This window comes from Oryx dammah, unplaced genomic scaffold, assembly GCF_014754425.2.
Source record: "Oryx dammah isolate SB20612 unplaced genomic scaffold, SCBI_Odam_1.1 HiC_scaffold_5, whole genome shotgun sequence".
Taxonomy (NCBI): domain Eukaryota; kingdom Metazoa; phylum Chordata; class Mammalia; order Artiodactyla; family Bovidae; genus Oryx; species Oryx dammah.
Window position 1 is genome coordinate 88182204 of NW_024070189.1, and position 23687 is coordinate 88205890.

Genomic DNA, 23687 nt, shown 5'->3' on the forward strand with positions numbered 1-23687 from the left:
AGTGGCGCGGGAGGCGCCGACGGTTGGTCGGCGGCGGGCGGGGGCGGGCCATGGCCCTGCTGCTGTGCCTGGGCCTGACAGCAGCGCTGGCCCGCGGCTGCTTGCACTGCCATGGTAACTTCTCGGATAAGTTTTCCTTCTACCGCCATCACGTGAACCTCAAGTCCTGGTGGGTGGGCGACATCCCCGTGTCGGGCTCTCTGCTGAGCGACTGGAGCCAGGACACAATGAAGGAGCTGCACCTGGCCATCCCCGCGGAGATCAGTGAGTGCGGCGGTCCTGCACGGGCGGAGCCCCCGGCCCAGCCAGACCCCGGACCCAGGCGGCTCACACGCCTCCTTCTCCCGCCCCCAGCCCGGGAGAAGCTGAACCAAGTGGCGAACGCCGTGTACCAGAGGATGGATCAGCTGTACCAGGGAAAGATGTACTTCCCGGGTGAGGGGCCTACCGCCGAGGGCTGGAAAATGAAGCAGAGCCCAACAGCCCCCAGACATTTAAAGTCCACCCGCCGCTTGAGGCTGACCGCCGGAGGCTGACAGCCCCCTCTCCGCCTCCTCTTATCAGGGTATTTCCCCAGCGAGCTGCGAGCTATCTTCCGGGAGCAGGTGCACCTCATCCAGAATGCCATCATCGAAAGTGAGCAAAGGAGAGGGCTGGCGGGGCAGCGGGGAGGATGCTGCCCAAGCCCTGAGGACCGAGGGTCATGGGAGTATTTCAGTCTCCTTACAGGCCAGAGTCTGGTCAGGGTGTGGCTCAGGCTGGAGTAATGTGAACGGGGAGTCTAGCGTGGTGCAGTCAGGTGTCAGGACTCAGAAAGGCCACTGGGAGTGGGGTGGGGAAGAAGGGCCGCTCTCTGCAGGGGTAACAGTTTCATCCAGTGGGCACCAACAGGACACCTTGATGGACAGATATATCCCACCTATCCCTGCCACCTCCCCTATGGGTCCCTGGAGGCCTCAGAGCTTTGCTGCCACCCTCCCATCTGGTTTGCTCCATCCCAGGCTGGGGCCGGGGACTCCCTCGTGGCTCAGTGGTAAAGAACCTACCTGCCAATGCAGGGGACACTGGTTTGATCCCTGGGTCGGGAAGAACCCCCGGAGAAGGAAATGGCAACCCACTCCAGTATTCTCGCTTGGAGAAGCCCTGGAGCCTGACATGCTACAGTCCATGGGGTCACAAAGTGTCGGACATGACTTCGTGACTGAACGACAATAAACAATGGGACTTCCCTGGTGGTCCAGTGACTAAGACTTCGTGCTTCTAATGCAGGGGGCCCAGGTTAGATTCCTGGTCATGAACTATATCCCACATGCTGCAACACAGACAACAACAAGGCTGGGGCCCACTTAAGTGGCCAGTGGACAGGGGCTGAACCTTGGGCAGCCTGGAAGGTGGGGGCTGGGGAGGAACAGGCGAACAGGCCAGGCCTAATAAGGCACCATCTGTGTCCTTGCCCTACCACAGGCCGCATCGACTGTCAGCGTCACTGTGGTGAGTGAGCCTTGGTCCTGGCTGTGGGGTGCTGCAGCAGCTGGGGCCTCCAAGGCTGAGGGTGAGGGGAGCCCGCAGAACCTCTGGTGTGTTGCAGGCATCTTCCAGTACGAGACCATCTCCTGCACCAACTGCACAGATTCGCACGTCGTCTGCTTTGGCTACAACTGCGAGTAGGGCTAAGGCTCGGGCAGCTGCCTGTGCTGAGAGGCCCCTGCCCACAGGGTCCCAGGCTCTCTCCCTGAAGGGGCCCCTCATCACCTGGGTAAGGGGAAGGGGAGCCCTGCAGCTGGCCCCTGAGTGTCCATGCCTGTGTTCCTGCAGGTCGTCAGCTCAGTGGGAGAGAGCAGTGCAGGGCCTCCTCCAGTACATGTGAGTGGGGGCAGCTGGGCACAGGGCGAGGGGATCCTGATTGAGGCCACTTGGCCCCTGACTCCAAAACTGCTGTCGTTGTAGAAATAAGTGGCACAAGTAAGTCCCCTCTCCCCAAGGGCAATGTGTGTGTGCCCTCACTGGTAAGTATGTGCCCAGGCAGCCACAGGAGACAGCACCTGGCCCTGGTGCTGGAGACCGAGCCTCTACCTCCCAGGGTCTCTGAGCTCAGCTGGCACAAGGGTGTACATCCTGGTTTGGGGGTCCCCACAGACCCAGGCCCTACCCCTGCCCCAGGTGGGTGGTGGGGCTGTTGTCAGAGCTGGTGAGGGCACCTCTGGTGAACATGTGCCCCCATGGAGGGGCCTGAGGAACACAGGCACAGCCTTACCCCCAAAGCTCGGAGCTAACCAGAGCCCTGTCATGTATTTCAGAATGGACACCAATACAAGGTAAGGTCCCCCTAGACCCATCCTCCTGGGAGTGTGGGCAGTGTGTGGACTTTTCGAGGTCAGTGGGGGCAGACAGGGCATTGTATGGGATGGGTGCAGCCAGGCAGGATGTCACCTCGGCAATCACATCCATGCAATCACGCCATGAATAAACATGAGCTCCCCTCCTCCTCGCCTGGAGGCACAGAACCACTCCAGCCTTGTGAGTGACCCAGTGGGCGGAAGCTGCAGGGACCTGGGCGGGCTCTGCCTAAGCCAGAGGTCAAAACTCCAGCCCCTCCCGCCCCCGCCCCACCCTGCTCCCTTCACAGACCCTGTCCTGAGAGTGTTGGGTGTGACCCCACTGGTGTCTAAGCCCAGCTCGAGGGTCTCTCTGGAGCCCTGCTACATGCCCCCGCTGGGACGAGGGGCCTGGGCCCCAGCAGAGGTCTGCCAGGGAGGACGAGGCAGGGCAGGAGAGGAAGGACTGGGGCGCCTCATCTTCTTGCAGCTTGATATCACCAAGCTTCACGTGTCTGGAGCCCCCACATCTGGCCAACCTGACTCTGGAAAACGCCTCCGAGTGCCTGACGCAGCACTGAGGGCGGCCCGGCCGGCCAGACCGGCCAGACCCATCGCGCCACGGTGCGGGGCCAGAATTCCACTGGACTGGCTTGGCCAGGCCTACTGCTGCCTGGGGGCCCCCACCCACCTTGGAGCCCGGGGCCAGGCCGGGCCAGGCCAGGGCCGGGAGGAGGGGATGGGAGATAGATGACTTTGTATATAGCGCAGCATAGATGTGGGCAGGATCGCAGCCATGTGATGGAATAATTAAACATCCCTGATGTTTCTCCTCCCAGAGCTGTCCTTGTTGGGGCTGTGGGCTGGGACCCAAGCGAGGTGTGTGCCAGGTGCAGGGGGCGCTTCCCAGGGACTGGAAATGTCCAGTGGTTAAGAATCCGCCTGCCAATTCAGGGGATAACCATTATATCCCTGATCAAGGAACTAGAGCCCACATGCCACACGCAACTAAGCCCACGTGCTGCAACTGCTGAAGCCTGCATGCCCTAGGGTGCGTGCACCGCAACTAGAGAGTAGCCTGTGCACAGCAACAAAGAACCAGCACAGGAAAAAAAAGTACCTGGTGGGCCGCACACAACCAGCCTTCAGGGCAACTGGCTCTTCGGATGACTCAAGGGGAGGCTGTTTGGTAAAAACCAGGGCCAGCTTCGGTGCGTCCTGGGGCTCCTGTCACATCAGCTGCACCATGGCACCTGCTGTCACCACCATGGCCTGGCTTCTTTCTCAGATGCCCCACGTGGGCTGTGAAAGGACAGGCCCAAACTGGCTCGATCCAGGGCTCAGCTTCGGTCCAGCAGATGGGCGGGGATGGAAGCACACCATGGCAAGTCTGGCAGTTCTTGGAGTCCTGGGCTGAGCCCTTCCTGGCCTGAGTGGCTGCCAACCTCCCTACTCAGGTAAGGGGCCTCTGCTCGGGGAGGAGGTGCCTTCCAGCTGAGGTTTCACTGATGGACTACTAGCCTCCACTTGCCCAGGAGCACGGACTGAGGTCAGGGGACTGGTGAGTGGAAGACTGGGGAGCTCTCAGACACCCAGGACCTGAACTGGACCCACACACTGTAGCAGGATGAGCCAATGACCCGGGGGCCACTGAGGGGCCTTTGTGCAGGGCTCTGCAACTGCCCCCGTTTTGGGTTTCAGGTTAGAGGTGATCTGGGCTGTCTGCTGACACAACCCTCCATCCACGTGGCATCAGTATGGCTGTCGCGAACATAGGGAATTGAGACAGCGGCAGGGCCTCTCTTCCAGCATCTGCTCCTGCCAATCCTTGGGGCTCTGGGACCCGCACTGTGTCTGGACCCCTGTCCCTGCCCTCTTCTCATTGCGTGCTGCCAAGATTAGAAATGAGGGGTTCGAGTGTGCTTTCATTGCACTTAACCTTTAGTGGTATTTCCACTCATCCTGCACAACCTTTACCAGAGGGGTTCCCTGGAAAGGGACAGCAGTTGCTGGGCCCCGTGGAGTCCTGTGAGGGGATGGGTATCAGGTGTCTCCTTGCTGTTACCGCTGGGGCCCAGGAGCCCAGAAGACCACACCCCTCCGGAGGGGTAAGAGGTACAGGCAGAAGGGCAGGGGCGACCTAGCTTCACAATTCAACCTGTACAAGGGTGCCCTGTGGCCCGCCTCTGACCCCGAGTGCTGCAAGACTCTCCAGAAGTCTGGCTGTATGCTGACCCCCCACACTGGGGGAGAATCCCCTACTCAGGGCATACATTGCCAAAGGCAAGAGACCCAATGGATAAACGCCTGTTTCGCAAGTTTATTGGATCATCTTGACACAAAATCATTACAGCAGCATGATATGTCTCTCCTTTACACGGGAATGTCGATAGCAAATAAATTCTTATATAACACATCATACAATTTAGAGATTCTAGAATCACTGCACAGGATTCTGTAATAGGTTACTCTACATGCTAAAGTGACAGTTTTCATCAAAAGAAGTTAAAATGTCATTGAGGACCATCATCTTTGAGGAAAGTTCAGTCTCACGGGGGTGGGCTGGGGTCCCCCCTGCCCCTGATGCGCATCTCAGGGGCCCAGCCACCCCCGGACCCATGTGCTTCCCAGCAAGGAAACAGGGCCAGGCCCGGGCCTTCCACAGGTGCAGACACAGACCTGCAGAGCATCCAGTGACGACAAGGGAGCCAGAGCTGTAGCTCTCCACCACTCACCATAGCACCCAGCTGGGTGCAGAGGCCAAGGCCCTGGATCCCTGCCGGGCACTCCCCTCAGCGGATACACAGGACACGGTGGTGGAACAAACAGGATGTGACGGACGGCAGCCTGCAAGACTCTGCCCCATCGTGTGTCCTGGGGAGGACGTGCCCCTCGGTGTGGGATGAAGAGGAATGTCTCCCTCGAGCAGCTGGCCTGGCCTCCACTCCCAGGGCCTGTGGGCAGGGATCTGGGAACTCGTGGGATTCGGACGACTTGACAGAAGTGAGACGTGCCACTCTGTCTGGTCCCCATCCAGCCCCCGCCAGGTCCTGGCCTCGACAGCGGTCACGCTCACCCTCGGGCAGCCCATGGCCATAGGCACAGTCCGCTCCAGCCAGAGGAGCCCTGGCTGGCTTGGGGACTGGAAAGGGCTGCTGCTCGCCAGAGAGTAGAGAGAAGCAAAGTAAAAAAGATGACAAGGTAAATCAACGTAACGTAAACTGCGAGGTCTACACAGTGGACGATGGTGGACTTGGTCAACTCCTGGCTGGACTCAGTGTGTGCAGCACATGGCCACCCTCCTGTGGCAAGTGGCACTCAGCACGTGGCCAGCGTCTCCTTCATTTCCTCCAGCAGGTTGCTCAGCAGCGTGGGGTCGCTGCACTTCCCATCCACTGACACCGACTTTTCACCCTGTTAGGGAAACGACAGCCAGCACTCAAGAGGCACCACCCTCTGGACATCCTCTCCTACTTCAGGGTGCTCTGATAACCCTCTCCTATTCTGGGGTGTTTGATAACCAAGAAGAGGGGCTCCAGGTAGGACAGAGCAGGCACACCACACCCCATATCTCCCACGCCCCATGGGAGGAGCTGTAGGACCTGGAGAGGCCAGAACCGCAGGGGCTCAGGACTGATGCTCTGGCCAAGGCAGAGATCCCAGCCCTGCAAAGGACACACAGCCCCCGCCTGGCCCAGCCCCTCAGGGGCACAGGGAACAGCTGAGTGTAGCACCAGATGTCCTGCAGATGGAACCTGAGTGCCAACCTTCTCCACAGGTGTGAAGAAGGCCCACAGACTCCAATTCAAAACTTCCAAAATCATTCGGCACTCCAAGACCACGGAAATCTTAGCTCACGTGGAAAAGACAACCCACAAATACCCACGGAGAAGAGATGGATGTCAGAATCACCTGACAGTCTTTAAAGTAGTGATTCCAAGAACCTCCCATCAGCAATCACATACATCCCTGAAGCAAGCAGGAGAACACAACATCTCAGCAAAGAAAAGGAAGAAATAAAGATCAACCCAGGGAACTTCTAGACTGGAATATACCAGCTGCACACAACAGAACTTGCATGACAGAAGAGTCTATGACCCTGACAAGAGATTAATGGAAAGGATCCAATCTGAACAGACCAGTGGAAAGGAGGTGGAGGTGGGTGAAGTAGCAAAGATTCACATCACAGGGACCGGAGACAGAGAAGACAGAGAAAGCAGTGCTAAAAAGGTACTTAAAATCATAGCTGAGAACTTAGTTGTGCAAAAGACAGAAACGCACAGATCAGCACATTCAACAGACTCCACACTATTAACAGCACCTAGGTCCCCTTCCAGGGAACCCCTCTGGTAAAGGTTGTGCAAGATGAGTGGAAATATCACTAGAGTTTAAGTCCAGTGAAAGCACACTCGAACCCCTCATTTCTAATCTCGGCAGCACGCAATGAGAAAAGGGCAGGGTCAGGGGTCCAGACACAGTGCGGGGCCCAGAGCCCCAGGGATTGGCAGGAGCAGATGCTGGAAGGGAGGCCCTGCAGCCGTTTCAATTCCCTACGTTCCCAACAGCTTTACTGATGCCACGTGGATGGAGGGTTGTGTCAGCAGAAAAGAAGTCAATACCAAGACATGTCACAAACTGCTAAAACCAAGAACAAAGGAAAACCTGAAACAGCCAGGGGGAAACAATGCATTTCTTCATAAAGGGAAAACATTCCCTGTTGGAAACCGAGATTCCAAAAGGAAATGGCCTAGTTCTGAAGCACTGTGTGAGAAAAAGAACAGCAAAGCAAAAATTCTATACTCAACAAAAACAGCCTTGACAAACAGTAAAACAAAGAATGATCGGATTAAGGAAACTGAGAGAACTCACACAGCCAATAGACCTGATCTAAAGTTCTTTAGACAGAGAGAAATGAGGCAGAAGAAAGGGTGGAATGAGCAGTGAAAGCGACAGAAACAGTAGGCAGGCAGGTGAGCAGATGAGGCTGTCTTGTCTCCTGAGGTCTCTGGAATCTGTAAAGCTATAGTGCACTGAAGAAAGGTACCTTCAGTGTCTGCAGAGGCAAAACCTGAGACCACCTCCTATATAGGGGGAGGGTCAAGGGTAAGCAAGTGTGAGGTTTTCATGTTGAGCTCCAAGTAGACTTTGAACACCAAGGGTGGGGATATAGTCCCCACAGCTCCAGACACACAGAGACTCTGTTAACATATAAACGTGAGACACTGGTAACGCTCACATATGCCACAGAAGGCGAGAGCAGAAGGATGAAAGAAAAGACACAGGGAACAAACTAACTGCAAGACAAACCCAAAAATATCAGTAATACTTTAAGCACAATGCTCTGAACAATACAACTGAAAGAGACTGACAGAATGAATAAGGACACGGTATCCATAAGAAATCCTTTCCAATACAAGGATAAAGGCAGGTTTACCACAAAGGATTTGCCACATAAGCACAGACCAAATCAGAGCAAGAGGGCTTCCCTGGTAGCTCAGTGGTAAAGAATCTGCCTGCCAAGGCAGAGGACATGGGTTCCATCCCTGGTCTGGAAAGATCCCACATGCTGAGGGGCAATCAAGCCCATGTGCCACAACTAGAGAATGGCCCATGCAGCAACAAAGACCCAGCAGTGCTACAAGTAAGTAAATAAATGTGAAGTGAAAGTCCCTCAGTCGTGTCTGACTCTGTGACACCATGGACTGTACAGTCCATGGAATTCTCCAAGCCAGAATATTCGAGTGGGTAGGCTTTCCCTTTTCCAGGAGATCTTCCCAACACAGGGATCAAATCTAGGTCTCCCACACTGTAGGTGGATTCTTTACCAGCTGAGCCACAAGGGAAGCCCAAGAATACTGGAGTAGGTAAGCCTATCCCCTTTTCCAGGAGATCTTCCCAACCCAGGAGTCCAACCGGGGTCTCCTATACATTGCAGGCAGATTCTTTCCAACTGACCTATCAGGGAAGCCCAAGTAAATAAATAAACGTTATTAAAACACACACACACACAGACACACACACACAGAATGGCTGTACTGACACCAGACAAAGTGGACTTCAGACCAAAGACACAGCACAGGACAGAGACGAACACACCAACTGGTGAGGGGATCCACTTGCCCAGACCCACGATTCTAATGGCCCACAGTCAGTAGACCAGCTGACCACCACTGGCTTCATGTTCCCTGCTCACTTGTGGAGGACTGGCAGAGAGAAAATCTACAAGGATCTAGAAGAATCAAAAACAGTCAACCAGCAGGATCTGGGTAACACACGTATCGCAGCAACACCTACAGAACAGCTGTCCAGAGAGGTCACACCAGAAACCAAGGGCCAGGAAGCAACAGGGAACTCTCCCAATGATTAGAAGTAAGTCCACAGGTCAGTGAGGAGGTAGTGATAGAAATTAGAAAGTATTTGGAACTGTATACACATGGAAATGAATCATAAAATCCTGTGGGGTTCAGCTAAAGAAGTATTAGAGAAAACTTCCTAACATTAAAAACTTTATTAGAAGAGACAGGCCTGTTGGAAAGGTCTAAGTTTTCACCTTATATATTTGCAAAAGAGCAAAATAAATCCAAAGCAGGCAGAAATAAAGAGATATGCAGCAATATTCAGTAAAATTATTATTATTTTTTTGGCTACACCTCATTGCTTGTGGAGACTTCCCAAATGGCTCAGTGGTCAAGAACCCACCCGCCAGTGCAGGAGACACAGGACACCTGGGTTCGATCCCTGGGTTGGGAAGATCCCCTGGAGAAGGGCATGGCAACCCACTCCAGCATTCTTGCCGGGAGAACCCCATGGGCAGAGGAGCCTCATGGGCTGCAGCCCAAGGGGTTGCAAAGAGCAGAACACAACTGATCACACATGCATTGCATTGCCATTGCTTGTGGGATCTCATTTCCCGAACCAGGAATCAAACCCAGTGCCTGGCAGTGGAAGTGCAGAGTTCTAACCACTGGACCTCCAAGGAATTCCCCAACTCTTCAAAAAAATTGGCTACTAAACTGATCTTCCAAAACGGATAAATAAGCCTTCTAGCCAAGATAACCAAGAAAAAGGAGAGGAGACAATTACCAATATCAGCAATGAAAGCTTATCACCACTGATCCCTCAGATACTAAAAGGAAAAGAACCAGATGACTTGATCCACCATCACCTCCATAATCCAGATGAAACCAACCACTTCTTTGAAGACTACAAACTACTGAAACTCACACCGTAAGAAACAGACAAAGGAAGGAACCCTAAAAGTATCAAAGAAAGAAACAGGATTTTCCTGGTGGTCCAGTGGATAGGACTCCACCTGCCAATGCAGAGAACACAGATTCCATCCCTGGTCTGGGAAGATCCCAGATGATGAGGGGCAACTAAGCCTGTGTGCCTAGAGTCCGTGCTCCTCAACAAGAGAAGCCAGGCAATGAGAAGCCCTTGCACCAAAACTAGAGCGTAGCCCCTGCTCACTGCAACTAGAGAAAGCCTGCAGCAACAAAGACCTGGAGCAACCAAAAATAAACTTTTAAAAAATAAAGCAGTTATAAAAAAAAAGAAACTGAACTTGTAGATAAAAACTTTTCAGAAAAGAAATCCCCAGACCCAGATGCTTTCCTTGAATTCTACAATAATATGCCAGAAGAAACACAGACTAAACATGACCTCTTCCAGGAGATACACAAGGAGGGAACGGGCCAGGCGGAGTAAAGGCCGACACTGCTCAGGAGCACAGGGTCAGAGCCTTCAGCAAAATCATCTCAGACTGAGCTCAGAGCAGAGCAGCTCCGCTGGAGGACAGTGGTGAAGCTGGGCAGGCCCTCCAGACCCTGAGGGCTCACCTTCTTCACCAGGAGGCAGACGTGGTGGCCCTGGATGGAGCGGCTGTACATGGAGGCGCAGGAGTCCACTCGCTCCACAACTGCAAGAGAGGGTGATGTGAGGCTGGGCCAGCCCCAGGCAGTGGGGGAGCCCCGTGCGCGGCAAGAAGGCCAAGCAGTCTATCAGCTATGTCCAGTCTTACCAGAAAAACGGTGATGAAAACAGATCTTTGCCAAGAGGTTATGGAAGGACATACTAATGCCATCCACCTTGATCGAGCTCATGCTCAGGTCCCCAGACTCCAGCAACTTGGCAAAGGCATCGCTGTGGGAAGGACAGAGAAAGGGTGGCAACAGGGGGCACCGCCCGGGGGTGGGCGCCTCCTCTGAGGGCCTGTGGCTCAGGGTCTGCACTGGCCCTGTAAGAAGTCAACACCTGAACAGTGTCCCCAAAGCCTCTAAGTTTCAGCCCTGACACCCAGGCCGTGGGAATGTGACTGGGTTTGGTGACAGAACCCCAATGCAATGTAATAGGGGTCCTGGTGTGAACGGGAGGTTAGGATGCAGATGTGCGAGAAGGACAACCAAGTGTGCCCACAGGGGAGGGCAGCCATCCGCATGCGACTGTGCAAGGCCTCAGGAGGACCCAGCCCTGTCCATGTTCTGGGTCTGGAGTCCAGGGTCCGGTCCAGGGAGTGATGCCAGGCCTGTTGTTTGGGCTGCTGGGGATGTGCTGAGCCTGAGGTGCCAGCCGGTCACCTGACACCGCGCCCACATCCTCTCCTCAGGTCTGGAGCCCCCCCGGTAGGAAAGCGGGGAGCTGGGGGCAGGAGGGAGGGCAGCGCACCTGTAGCACGGTGTGGTGACCAGGTACGAGGTGCAGGTGAAGTGCAGTTTGAAGTCAAGCTTCTCGTGGGTTGAGCCTTCATCGTTCTGTGGGGTAGAGGGGGTGCAGGGTGAGGGGGCGCAGGGCGAGGGGGTGCGGGGCAGGGCCTTCGAGCTCGGGTGCATGACTGACCCTTGGGGCACCCCGCCCCATACCTTGGCAATGAAAGACAGGGTCCCCTTGAGCTTCTGGGCCATGACGATGCTCTGAATGGTGAACACAAATTGGGCCTCGTTGGAAATACCTGGTGCGGGCAAGACATGGGCCTGAGGAGCAGTGCAGGATGCCGTGACCTGGGCAGGTGGCAGGGAGTTAAGGCTGCCAGGGTCTGTCCCCAGCACTGCTGTCCCAGGCCGCTGAGCCAGGCTCACTCACCAGGAGGCAGCTGGAAAGGCACGGGGACACCATCGTGGACCGAGGAGCCCTCGGGCCGGGCCAGCCGGGCATTGAGTGAGTCCAGCACATTGAGCTCCATGCTCTTGAGAAAGCTGTCGCTCTGGTTCTCCAGGACCACGGAGACTGTGACCTGGCTGTCCTTCTGTAGGCTGCCCTGCACGTCGTACGTCTGTAGAGCAGGACCCAGGGTCAGTGGGGAGCCACTGGGGACCCCATGCCTAGAGAGTGTGGGCACCCCCTCATGTCCAGAGAAAGGAGCCCTGAGCCTCAAGCACTCATGGCCCCACCTCCTGAAAGTCAAGCTTCGCTTACCATCTTGATGTAAGAATTTTCAGCCAGAAGGGTATAGCTGGACATGGGCTGTGGACAAAAGAGAAACATGTCAGCTCCGGGCAGTGAGGACCTGAGAGTGATGGTGAGGGTTGCTGGGGCCCCCCAACTCAGGAAACATCAGGAGTGTGAGAACAGGGGACAGGGAGACCCCACGTCCCAGAGGCTTCCAGCACCGGCTGGGTTGGGAGGACCCTCACCGGGAGGGGCTCCTCATCCAGTGTGCCGTTCTCCACGGGCTCAGCAGCCTCCTCGTCCGTCGGCAGCACCTTCTTCTTGGACTTCCTCTTGTCCTTGGGCCGCTCCTCCTTGTCTTTCTTGTGTTTCTTCTTCTTGTGCTTGGAGGGTTTCTGGAGCAGGAACAGGCTTGAGTCAGCCCTGCGCTCCTCTGACGAGCCACAGCCCAACAGCACAGCGCGATTAGGACCCAGCGAGCTTGGCAACAGGAGACTGCTGTTAGGAGCCCCAGCAGTGAGGGAGCGCCGCCCCCAGCCCAGCACCCGCACACGCGCCCCCACCTTCTCCAGGTCCTGCTCCCTGTCCTCATCGGCGTCCTGTTCCTCTCCCCGGGGCTCCTCCTGCCCCTTCTGCAGGACAGTGACTGTGGTGTTCACCTCCAGCTCTTCCTATGGGGGGCCAGGCCGGGGTTGGTGGTGGGGGACTTCAAAGGCAGCCGAGGCCCAGGATGGGGAGTCCTGCGCCCCCTGACCTGCCTTGCCCTGGAATACCCTGCCCTGATGAGCCTCCCTCCTGACGGTGTATGGCTCCCCCTCCAAGTGCTGGTGGCCAGCAGACAGGAGAGGAGGCCTGGCATGAGGCTGGCTAGCACTGATCCAGAAGACCCCGGAGCCACCAGGCCCCAGACACAGAAACGAAGCTGCTGCCCAAGGCTGCTGCCTGGCTCTGAGACAAGAACCCACCATGAAACCATTGCCTGCACAAGACCCTGAGCATGGGACTAAGCCAGCATAGACCTGGCTGGTCTACCTGAGATCACCCCACATCCCTCTGTCCCCAGTGAGTGGGGGCCCCTTAATGCCTGTAAGCTATCCAAGGGTGAAAAGCATGGGTGTCCAGCTGAGGAGCACTTGCAGTCAGCACAAGTCACAACCAGGCTCTTACCGGGGCTGGTGTGGCAGCAGGTGGTGTAGTAGACAGCCAGAAGTCCAAGTCCTCACCCTGAAACCACAGGAACACAGGCCTTTAGCTGGAGAAGCTGGACCGGCCCTGAGAAGGCATGGCTGCCCTGACAGGCATAGGACACTATGCCCCACAGGACCTGAGTGCGCTGGGAGCCAGGGGTGACTCCAGCTCTCTTGCCATGGGTCCAGGCACCTACTGGAACCACACAACCCGGCAAAGTCGTGTTGCTCTGGAGCGAAGTAACACAACCTGTGTGTGGTAGCTCTGCCGAACCCTCCCTCCACGTGCAGGACATGCAAACTATGGGGGAAGGGAGGTTGACAGCCCAGGACATCCCTGCCCCACCCCGTCTGATAAGACAAGTGAGCCTGGCCTCTCACCTTCTCCACCTTCTTCTTCTTCTCCCGCTCCTTCTCCTTGTGCTTCTTCTCCTTCTTCTTGGGTTTCTTGCTCTTCTTCTCCACGAGGGGGACATCCTCTTTCTCAGGGGACTTGGAGGTCTCAGCGTTTCTGTGTTTCTGGACAGGCAGCTTCTCACTATCAGCTAGGGGCCTGGGGGTGGTCACAGGATGAGTGGCCTGGGATGAGGCCTGGAGGGAAGTAGCTCACTCTGCTGCCGGGACCCTTACCCCAGGCCATGCTGAGCAATCGAGAGAGGACAGGGGGAGGGACCACAATGTGGGGAACCCAGGCCACGTCCAGCCCCATGGGCAGCTGCCCTGGCCTTACTCCCAGTACTTACTTATCCAGGTCGATGTCCAGGGCCCTGTAAGGGTCATTGGGATCTTTGTCGTCCTCGTCACTGGGCAGGGCGTTCTGAGGGATGACAGGAATGCTGTGTCTGGATCAACCCACCCTCTCCACAACCCCACTGGGCCCCCACCTCCCTCTCAGAGACAAACCAGCAGGTCCACACCCATGAGAGCATCTGCTCTGGGGCCTGGCGCTCAGCGTGAGCAGTGGATCCCACAGTTAATGAAACAGAAGTGCAGGACGTGCTCACATCGCAAAAAAGGGCAGAGCTAACCAGGGGCCCGGGGGTGGGGCGGGGCAGGCAACTGACCTCAGGCATCTCCTCGGTGACAATGTCCACACGCTGGGCAGGTGCAATGTCCTCGTCACTCTCCGTGTGCAGCGAGCTGTGACGCCGTGTGCCCCGGCGCTCGCGCTCCCGCTTCTTCTTCTTCCGTTTATCCTTCTCCAGCCGTTGCCGGTGCCGCCTCTCTTCCTCCAGCTTCACGTACTGGTCCGATAGGGGCATCCCTGCTGGGACGTGGGTGCTCACCCCACAGCCTGAGAGCCACGCCCTGCCCCTACCTGGGGGCACTGCCCTGACTACTGGGATGCAGACAGGGGGCCCAGGGCGGTGTGGGGCTGGACCTAGGGACCTCTGTACACGCCCCCTGCTGGCAGGGGACTGGGAGGGAGGATGCTGGCTGGACAGCCAGAGCTGAGGCAGGTCTGAAGCTGGTCTGCAACACCCTCACCCCACGCAGACACTTGCCTGGCACCTTCAAGGGCACCGAGAGGTCAATCTGCACCACGGGGATGTGCTCCACGCCTGGCGTGTCCTGATACCGCTGTGGGGAGACAGCAAGGCCGGTCACCACGCAGGGCAGAGGGCCCAGCATGACGCTGAAGCTGCAGAGCAGGGCTCATGGAGAGGGGCAGGTCTGTCAGTGCGGGGAGTATAAGACGGGAGCAAGACTTGCCCGTTTTTTCATTTGAATCTTTTTTCAAGTTGAAAGTCATACTTTGGAAGCGCAGAAACACAGGGCTTCCTGCCTCTGGAAAGCGGGCATCAGCAAGCCTGACACATGTGGAGCCATGTCTCCCTGGGGGAGCCCAAGGCAGCCGATAGGTCTGCTGGCTGGAGGGGGACAGATGGTGGCAGTGGCGCCTGCAAAAACCCCATGTCCCTTGTGCTCACTTGCTTCCCGCTAAGGCAGAGGAGCCTGAGCTCAACCACGCAGAACTTGTTCCCCACTTATTGCTACTGGGGGCCCTTGTGGTCCTGCCCCTGGTCCTGCTGACAGCCTCACACAGCCCAGGGATGGAGAGCAGATGGGGCCCTGGCCCGTTCCTCCAGAACAAGGAGTCCAGCCTTACCTTCTGCGGGGACGGGGAACTCTTGATGTAGAACGGGTTGTTGGCCTGCTCTTGCCTGCGGGCCTCGCGGCGCTGCGGGACAGGATTCAGTGAGCACATCAGTGGGTGTGCGGAGCACTCGCCCTGCACCCTCCCAGACCACCTGCACGAACCAGACCTAGGGGACAGGACCCCTCGCCACTTTCACTGTTGGCTTTGGACCAACAGAGAGGGAAGCCAGCATGGGGAGGGGTGGAGAGGGGCAGCCAGTGGGACCACCCGGGAGCTCCATGGCTGGGGCACGGGGATGGCCCCTGCAGGGGAGGAGCAGAGGAGGGAACGATGCACATCTCATACCCAAGTCCGCACGTCGTCCCCAGGCCCCACACCCAAAAGCGCAACGGTCAGGACCCACGGCTCTCCCTGGGGAGCTCTGGCCCAAGAGAACAAGCCCACCCAAGGTCTGCTCGGAGGGGCATGGGCCACAGGCCAGAGCGACCGCCCTGCCTCACCCGGGCCAGCTCCTGCTCGTCTGCCTCGGGCGCCCGTGGCTTGGTGTGTCGCTGTTCCTCGTCCTGGAACATGGCCTTGGGCTTCTCATCCTCAGACTCGCTGTCCGAGAGTGGCTCGTTAATCCAGGCATCCAGGTCCAGGCTGTGGGACACAGGGGTCACATGGTGGCTCTGGCTTGCAGGCCCGGCCCTGGACAGTGCTGTCCCCTTGGAGACCAGGACATGAAGGCCAGGCAGCGGCCGTGGGCAGAGAGGACAGACCAAGGACGGTGGAGCTTGACTACCCCAAGGTCGACAGGCAAGGACCGCCCACTTACCTTCTCAGGGACGGCACCAGGGTGGGGACAGCAGAACCCCAGAGAAGCAGCCAAGCACCCTGCACTGTCTGTGTGAGGAGTTGGCCTCCTGATCTCAGGGAATGTCCTTCTGTTCCCTCCACCACTACTAGCTGGACAGAAGCCTGGGGGGGCCCTCATGCCACCTGGCCCCAGGTCCTCTAATGGCCGCACACTTACCCTTCAGGGACTGGAACCTTCTTCTGTGCCTTGGGAGCCACCGGGTTCAGTTCCCCGGCAAAGAGGGCACTCACTTCCTCTGCCACCGGCACGTCCTTGGCCTGAAGCTTCTGCACGTGCTTGACCAGCTGCAAGATGCAGGATGCCTGCGGGGGCCCCAGAGGAGTCAGGAGGGGGCCCCGGAGGACCGGCCCTGAAGGCCACTCAGCCTTTACAGGGCACAGCACACACAGACACCTCGCTGCTCCTGACTAGAGCCTGGCTGAGAATGTCTGGAAGGCTCTATGAGGAGCTACTTGGCCATGGGGCCTAGCCAGAAAAACACAGACCTGTTGCCATCTCCTTCAGAATTAGTGACAGAAACTGGGTTCTGAGCAAGATAAAGGGTTACGGGGCTGAAGGGTGTGCCACCCCATTGGGCAACTGCTCCAAGAACATGGCCCCCGACCTCTGGGAGGCACCAGGGTGCCTTCTCTCGGTTCCAGGGATGTGACCACAGCCAACCCGGGCTCGCGGCCCTCAGCCGACAGACAAGCTCATGCCCAACACCTGACCACAACTGCAGAGACCACTAGGGCCTGCATTACCGTAGGGCTCATGAAACAGGCTGCCAGGCCACCAGTGCGCAGCTGCCACTCCAAGCTCCCGTGAACCAGCTCTCCTCCACCCTTCCTGTTGGCACCCACCAGGATCCGCGGTCACCTTTGTTGCATCTCCCTCGGGCTGACCACTCACATTCCACGGCCTCCTGCTCCCTCACCGTCTCCCATCCCCACTGACCCCCGCCAGGCTGCTCCTATGGGACCACCTGGGGCCTCCCCAGCACAGGAGCTCCAAACTGGCCAGCCCTGCCCCCGGCCAAGAATGAGGAACCACAAAAGGGCCCCCCTTTGAACTGCCCTCAGATGGACGAGCCACTGCTCTCACCCGCTCCTGGACCTCCAGGTCCGCACTCTGCACAAACTGTGGCAGCCGCTCCACCAGGAGCTGGGTGACCTCCTGGGCTGCGGACGCATCTGCCGCCTGCTCCTTTTGCTGCAAGATGGCCGCATACAGCTTGACCACGTTCTGCACGTATACCGCCTGGATGTGTCCAGGCAGTGTGGTGACCTTGGGCCGCAGCATGGCCTCCAGTGTCTGCTGGGGCTCCTGCAGGTGTCTGGGGGATGGGAGGGCTGGTGAGTAGCCACCCCAACAGCTCCGTGTCCCAGGCTCCTGCCACCCGCTGTGATCCCCCACCTGGCGCTGGGGCTCAGGGAGGGGACCTGGAGGAAGAGACCATGGCCACCCTCCACTCACTCGGAAAACTCCCCGCAAATCCAGGCAGCCGCGTAGAGCACCTCGCAGATGCCGCTGCGCTGCGGGCTGCTGGCCACCAGGTGGGCACTGTCAAGCAGCGCGGACATCTGTGCCACGGCAAACCTGCGGATGGCCTTCACGCGGATGGCCACATCCAACATCTGTGCGGCAATGAGGTGGCCGTGGCGGGTGCCCTCCAGCCGCGTCAGTTCCACGAGGATGCTGATATACCTGCGGGACGGGGTCTGTGAAGGGCCCCGCCAGCCCCAGCGCCACCCCACCACCCTGCCCCCGGCCCCGCCGGCCCACAGGCCGCACCACTCGAAGTTGGTGATGTGCTGATAGTTGGACTGGCTGCAGATGTCGATGATCTTGGTGAGCAGCTCGTCACGGTAGGTCGTGCCCTCAGCCTTGTCCACGTGGGTCATCAGCTTCTTGACGATCTCCATTAGGTTCTTCTTGGACACCTGGGGGCAGCGATGGTGAGGGAGGGGCCAGGCCGGCAGGGGGGCAGTGTGGGCAGCAGGGCAGGCACGCACCATTCCGTACAGGAGATCGAGGGCCCGCAGGCGGATGGACTCATCCTTGTCGTCCAGGCACTGCAGCACGAGATCCTTGTGAGCCTGCACAGACTTGGGGTGCGTCCTCAGGATCTTGGACATGGCCAGGAGCCCCAGGTACTTCACTGCAGAGACAGTGGGCAGTTGTCACACCTGTACGAGGTTCAGGGGCGAGGCCAGGCTGCAGCTACACCCCAACCACCTGGGCACTGTCGGCCACATCTCCCAGGCACCAGGCTCCCCTCACTGCCAACCTCTAGCACCCCAAACACACGACTGTCTATGCCAGGGGCAGCCAACTGGGCCACAGGTCAGGTCCAGCCACAGCCCGTATCCACAGCAGCATCACTGGCACGTGACATGCCTGCCAGCACCCACCAGGCAACTTCTATGCTACCCTGGCAGAGACCGTACGACCTGCAGAGTTGATCCGAGTTACTCCCTGGCCCTTCCCAGGAAAAATTTGGTGACCTCTGCTCAAAACCAACAGATCTGGAGTGCCACCAGGAGTGCCTGTCTGGTTAACCTCCAAGGAGACTGCAGGCCCATGGGGAGGTCTGCCAATGCCTGGCCTGCTCCTCCTGGGCCTTGGCGCACCCTTGACCTCTCCCCTGTGCTGCCATAGCCTCCCCACCCCTCCCTGCAGTCAGGTCCTGCCTCCCCATGGATGCGGGGCACAGGGCTGAGTTCAAAGACACTTTCAATGGGCAAAGGGCTGAGCCATACAGCGAGACACCAGCCCACTGTGCAGATGTGTAGTGGCACCCCCAGGCCCTGCAGAGCCTGGAGGGATGAGCAACTCACAGTTCTGATCGGAGTCTTCTATCAGTATCCTCAATTTCTGAACGCAGAGCTGCAAAGAGAAGAGTAATACTGGTCACATCTATGCCCACATGGAGTTGTGGCCTGGAGCCAGGAGGGGAGCCTGGGTCCTGGGACATACCTGGATGCTGGCGCTGTGGTTGGGCATGCCGGATGACAGGGAGATGAGCACTGAAACAGACCACTGGGTGAGGGCCCACATGACTGGCCCGGGGAGCAGACCACAGTGCCCGGGGACCCAGGGCCCCTGTTGGGGGCAGGCCCATGGGCCACCCTGCCTGGGACCTGCTGACTGTGATGTGCGATGGAACAGGCCATCTCCTATCTGCATACTCACTCACTCTGCCCATGGCCAGGGTCGGGGCTGTCTGCGATCCCGCCCCACCTCGGTCCTCCCTGTGGACCTTCCCACACAAAAGGGCCACTCTCCAGGCCAGCCTCCCCTGCTCCCAAGTCCCATGCTCGCCCTTCGTCTCTGTGACCGTTGCTGATCCTCGGTGATACTCACGGCCCATGCTGTGGTCATGAGCGTGGGCCCGGGACCAGCTTCCTGAGCCTTGCTGAACTTATAGCTGCCTGTGGGTCTCTGAGGAGCAGCCCAAGCTCCGGGCAGGGAGAGCCAATGAGACACTGAATCCTCCGGCCACCACCTCCCTCTGCCCACCTATAGAAAATGGGGCTGTAGGGACAAGTGACCCACAGCTAACGGGCTCTAGCAGATTGTGTGGGGAGGGCATGCAGGTACCCTCCAAGGACCCTCCTGGCTGCAGCTCCTATACAGGACACCACACGAGAAGCAGCCTGAGGCCTGCTCCAGAATGCTCAGGAAGACGGTCTTGCTGGTGGTGGTGCAGCGTTTATCAATGGAGCCTGAGGCAGCAAAGGTTCTGGCCACAGCAGTGTCCAGTTGCTGACAGGTCCACAGGGCCAGGCCAGGCAGCTTGCCAAGTGGGAACCTCAACTCCAGGGGAGTCTGCACCTGCTGGTGAGGTCCTGGGAACAGCCCCCTAGCCGGCGACAGCACCCTGATCCACAGCGGGTCACCCCAGCACTCACCTGCGATGACGGTGTTGACACACTCGTAAAGAAGGGACATGGCAGACGTGCTGGAGACGGAAACAGAGGAGCCGGGAAGACGGAGGCTGCCTGCCTCCCATTCACCCCAACAAGATCCCCAGGGAACTGTCTCAGGGAAAATACCGAGCCCAAGGACTCATCTTCTGATTCTGTGAACCCCATGAAGAGAAGCCAAGTTCCCCAAAGGGCCCTCTCTAGCAGCCCAGACCCCACCAGCTCGTTTCACTCTGACAGGGAGGTGGCCTGACCTGGCAGGAGGAACACAGAGTCGCAACCCACCCTACCCCCCTGCCAGGTCACTCAGGCACCAGATGTGTCCACCCACTCGTCTGATATTCTCAGTGATGCTTTAGTTCAAACCCCTAAAGGTCAAGAGAATGGGCCACCAGAGTCGGGCCACAAAACAGGTCTCGAGATTGAGGGCCTCACATGAATGCTTTGAAAACCATGGCTACTTCATAATGACTGATGATTTGTTTCAAACAACAACAGGGGCTTCCCTGGTGGTCCAGCGGTTAAGACTTCATGCTCCCAATACAGGGGGGCCCAGGTTTGATTCCTGGTTGGGGAACTAGATCCTGCATGCTAGAACATGCAGTTCCATGTGAACAAGAGTTCACATTATGCAACTAAAGACTCTGAGTGCCACAACTAACACCCGTCACAGTCAAATAAACATACAAATAATAGCAAAGCCAACAGTGTCCTGAGCCATTGGCCACCTCCCAGGGGATTCCAGGAGCACGATCTCCTGGCACTTGGAAGCTCCATCCCCACGATTCAACCACAGGCACCCCAAGTTCCCTACAACATTCTAGAACTGGGTGGGGACATGGTCACCTCAGGCTATTCAACTCGACCAGTGAGAACCCCTGTGCACCAGAGCTGAGCAGAACAGCTCTCCCCACTGACCTAATTGTGGCTGTTTGCAGACTGGGGAAAGGAGCGCCCAAGGACATGGCTCCAGGCTATGGCAGACCTGTAGGCCTGCTTGCCACTCCCCCCATCCCTCCTGAGAGCGCCCTCCCACACCGGCCCCAGGCCTACCTGTGGATCAGGTTGGTGAGAGGCTCGATCAGCTTCTTGCCCAACCTTGGCTCCAAGGGGGTCAGAGCACCAAACTAGGGGATGAAGAGGCTGACGGTCACTCACAGCAGGGATGGGACAGTGGTCTGGGGCCCTCACCAAGGACACCCAGAGGCCCTCTGGCAGTGGGTGGGGCAGGCCAGGAGAACACCTACCAGTTTGATAATCTTAATGAGGACCCAGTTGTTGGTGGAAGAGGTCATGAGCTTGAAAAAGAGCGGGGCAAGGGAAAGGTAGTTCTTGGGGTTGCGTCTGGCCAGCTCACAGATGACGTTGACTGCTGCCGACTGGACTCCTGAGAAGGGAGGGCCCCCATCAGTAACAGGGTGTCCTCCAAGGCAGGTGGCCCCCCACGCACTGTGGCCTATGGGCACGGCTCCCCCCAACCACCTCGAGGGGTGTCCCCAGAGAGTCAGTCACTCAAGGTACAGGACACCCACCCCACAAAACAACATCCCAAGGAGCGAATGTGGGGTCTGCCGGCCCAGAAGCAACGTCACTCCAGGAGAGGAATGAACACAAACAGCACCCAGGTCTTGGTTTCTAAATCCCACACCAAAGACACAGGAACAGGGTGGTCTGGAGAAGGGCGGACTCCAGGTTGGTGGGAAAATAGAGGAGGGTCGAGGACAGGGTCCCAAGGCCTAGCACCCCTCCACAGGCCCTCAGTTACACGGGCCCCACAGGGCCTTTCTAACTCAAATCAACATACCAGGGTCGGGATCCTCCAGCTTCTCCTTCAGGCGGGGGAAGGCAGGGCGCAGGGACTCAGGGTACTTCAGAAACACCTTGTACATGATCAGCACCGCCTTCTTCCGGATATACGGCTTGGTGTGTGACATCTGTGGGGCAGACAGCATAGATCTCCCTGCTGACGCCCCTGTGCCCCGCACCCCTCACCTCCTTATCTCACCTTCTACTCCCGGCTCACCTCCTGCTCACCTCCCACTACCCTGTCTCCCTCCTAGCCCCCACCCCCTGCTCATCCCCCACCCCCCTCACCTCCACTCCCTCCTGTGTTCATCTCCCACATCTGCCTGCATCTCATCTCTATAACCTGAAGGAAAACTCTCTCTCCAGCTTAACTGGCTCCTGGTCTCTGAGCCCTGTCTGCACATTTACTCTACTGCCCTCCTCCCCACCAAGCCCAGGACCACACAACAGTGTCTTAGAATCAAATCCTGCCTTCCTCAGTCCATGACCCCAGCCTGCCCTCTGGAGGCCGAGGTCCGCCTCCACTGTCAGCCCTGGCCATGAGATCCATTGGTCACCGAGACCTGTCCCCAGGGCAGGATGCTGCTCTGCACCCCAACATGGGACCCCAGAGCTCCTGCCCTGCTTTCAGGACTGTGCTCTGGCCACGAGGGCCTCTTGTCTGTAGGTGGGCACACTCCTCACCTGTTGGGGCCCTGGGAACCTGGCCTGAGAAAGCTGCCCTGCCCTCTAGACCCAGCACCAAGACAAATTCCTACCGCCCTCCTGTGGGTGTGTGACCACCGTCACCTGAACGGGTCCTCACGCCTCCTGAAGTGGGCCAGAGGGTCAGTACTGTTGGCTTTGTCAGCCAGGGTCTCTGTACAGAGTCTGCCCTGGCCGCTGGGAAGCCCAGGGACACGGTATGGGCAAAGGGGCGGGAGCATGTGTGGACACATCATTTACTACAAGCCCCGGACCTAGAAGCTGACTCTACTCACAGCCTTCAAGACTGCAAACCAAGACTGGAGCACCCACACAGCAAACAGGCTGCCTCTGGACAGAACGCTCCGGGAGGGACGCACCGCCCTCGCACATGCTATGACATGGTCAGATGGGGAGCCTCCCAATCATGGAGAATGAGGTGCTGGCGACCCTCAGGGCCATGAGGTCTTTGTTCTTTTGTGGTTGTTTTAGAGTCAATTCCAGTTTCATTTCTCTTTCTTTCTTATTTTTACTAGAGTTGAGGGCTGCGATTTCTAAGAACACATCCACATTTCACAACAAGGTTCCTGCCCGCCCTAGAGATCAAAGCTGGCTGGGAATTCTGCTTTTCAGATGAACAGAGCCACCAGACATCAGACTGTACCCAAATGAAGATAAAAGGTGTCCTGGACAGAGACTACCTGACCGTGCTGCCCGCTGAGACCACTACCACTGCCACTCATGCCTCAGTAAGAACACAGCTGGTGGGTCAAGCGCCCACCACCGCCCCCAGCTAGACCTTGCCCTTCCGGAGAGGACCATTCCAGAGGAGGTGAAGTGCAAGTCGGGCCCCTCAGGTGATGGAGGGGGAGACGGTGACTAGGTGTCCCAGCTCACCCCAGGAACCCAGGCTGTTTCCACCCCCCGAGTGCCCTCAGCGTGACTTTACAACCAGGTTACCCTGGCACCCGAGGCAGTAAAGGCAAGGGGAGGGCCCACTCCAAGACTCACCAGAGTCATGATGTCGTTGGCCAGGTCTCTGGCAAGATCTGGGGTAACAAAACAGGACAGGCCAGTCAGCGCGACGCCAGTGTCATACTGGCTGGGGCTGCTCAGGTCCTGGAAAGGGAATGCGAGGGTCAGAGGCGGGTGCTGCCCATGGCTTGCTGGGCCCCAACTGCGCCCGCCAGCCCTGCCCTGGGTCTGGAGACATGTGGGACAAGGATTCATGAGGAGCAGCCAGTTCCGCTCTGTCACCAAGAAGAGCTGGGATGGCTCTGGGGGGACAGAGGCGACGGCTGCCCCTCGCTCCAGGTGTGTAACATGGCAAAACTGCAGAACCCAGGGCCCTGACCACCCAGAGGCACGCAGCAGGGGCCCCCACAGGGAGACACCCACAGATGACTCCTCTAGGCCCCTCTGCAAGTGTTGAGAAGCCTCCAC

General features: G+C 57.9%; 2 protein-coding genes across 2 annotated transcripts in view; one reads left to right on the forward strand and one right to left on the reverse strand.

Moving 5' to 3' along the window:
• The first annotated feature begins 29 nt into the window (after positions 1-29).
• Positions 30-3153, forward strand: IZUMO4 (IZUMO family member 4). The gene is made up of 9 exons (XM_040241845.1): positions 30-264; positions 355-435; positions 565-636; positions 1465-1491; positions 1589-1664; positions 1816-1863; positions 1948-1962; positions 2298-2315; positions 2806-3153. Exons 1-9 carry the CDS (start codon positions 51-53, stop codon positions 2894-2896), a joined length of 642 nt encoding a protein of 213 aa, XP_040097779.1. The 5' UTR covers positions 30-50; the 3' UTR covers positions 2897-3153.
• Positions 3154-4615: 1462 nt separating this feature from the next.
• Positions 4616-23687, reverse strand: part of AP3D1 (adaptor related protein complex 3 subunit delta 1) — a 33278-nt gene continuing 14206 nt past the window's right edge. Inside the window, exons 5-32 of the mRNA XM_040241846.1 lie at positions 23256-23363; positions 21559-21688; positions 21002-21141; positions 20808-20881; positions 19740-19789; positions 18805-18854; positions 18666-18714; positions 17841-17986; positions 17620-17768; positions 17302-17532; positions 16930-17161; positions 16003-16148; positions 15488-15629; positions 14997-15068; positions 14392-14467; positions 13951-14150; positions 13630-13703; positions 13268-13439; positions 12867-12923; positions 12263-12370; positions 11945-12094; positions 11727-11774; positions 11394-11583; positions 11174-11262; positions 10980-11065; positions 10336-10457; positions 10154-10233; positions 4616-5729 (exon numbers count right to left, since the gene is read on the reverse strand). Coding sequence (XP_040097780.1) covers positions 5634-5729; positions 10154-10233; positions 10336-10457; positions 10980-11065; positions 11174-11262; positions 11394-11583; positions 11727-11774; positions 11945-12094; positions 12263-12370; positions 12867-12923; positions 13268-13439; positions 13630-13703; positions 13951-14150; positions 14392-14467; positions 14997-15068; positions 15488-15629; positions 16003-16148; positions 16930-17161; positions 17302-17532; positions 17620-17768; positions 17841-17986; positions 18666-18714; positions 18805-18854; positions 19740-19789; positions 20808-20881; positions 21002-21141; positions 21559-21688; positions 23256-23363 — 3267 coding nt within the window. The 3' untranslated portion in view covers positions 4616-5633. The remainder of the gene's footprint in view (positions 5730-10153; positions 10234-10335; positions 10458-10979; positions 11066-11173; positions 11263-11393; positions 11584-11726; positions 11775-11944; positions 12095-12262; positions 12371-12866; positions 12924-13267; positions 13440-13629; positions 13704-13950; positions 14151-14391; positions 14468-14996; positions 15069-15487; positions 15630-16002; positions 16149-16929; positions 17162-17301; positions 17533-17619; positions 17769-17840; positions 17987-18665; positions 18715-18804; positions 18855-19739; positions 19790-20807; positions 20882-21001; positions 21142-21558; positions 21689-23255; positions 23364-23687) is intronic.

What these genes read in the sequence shown, in the direction of transcription:
- IZUMO4 (XM_040241845.1), top strand. Translation starts at nt 51, where the DNA reads ATGGCCCTGCTGCTGTGCCTGGGCCTGACAGCAGCGCTGGCCCGCGGC. An exon ending in GGCCATCCCCGCGGAGATCA is followed by an intron (nt 265 to 354) that starts GTGAGTGCGGCG and finishes TCCCGCCCCCAG; the next exon opens with CCCGGGAGAAGCTGAACCAA. An exon ending in TGCTTTGGCTACAACTGCGA is followed by an intron (nt 1,665 to 1,815) that starts GTAGGGCTAAGG and finishes GTGTTCCTGCAG; the next exon opens with GTCGTCAGCTCAGTGGGAGA.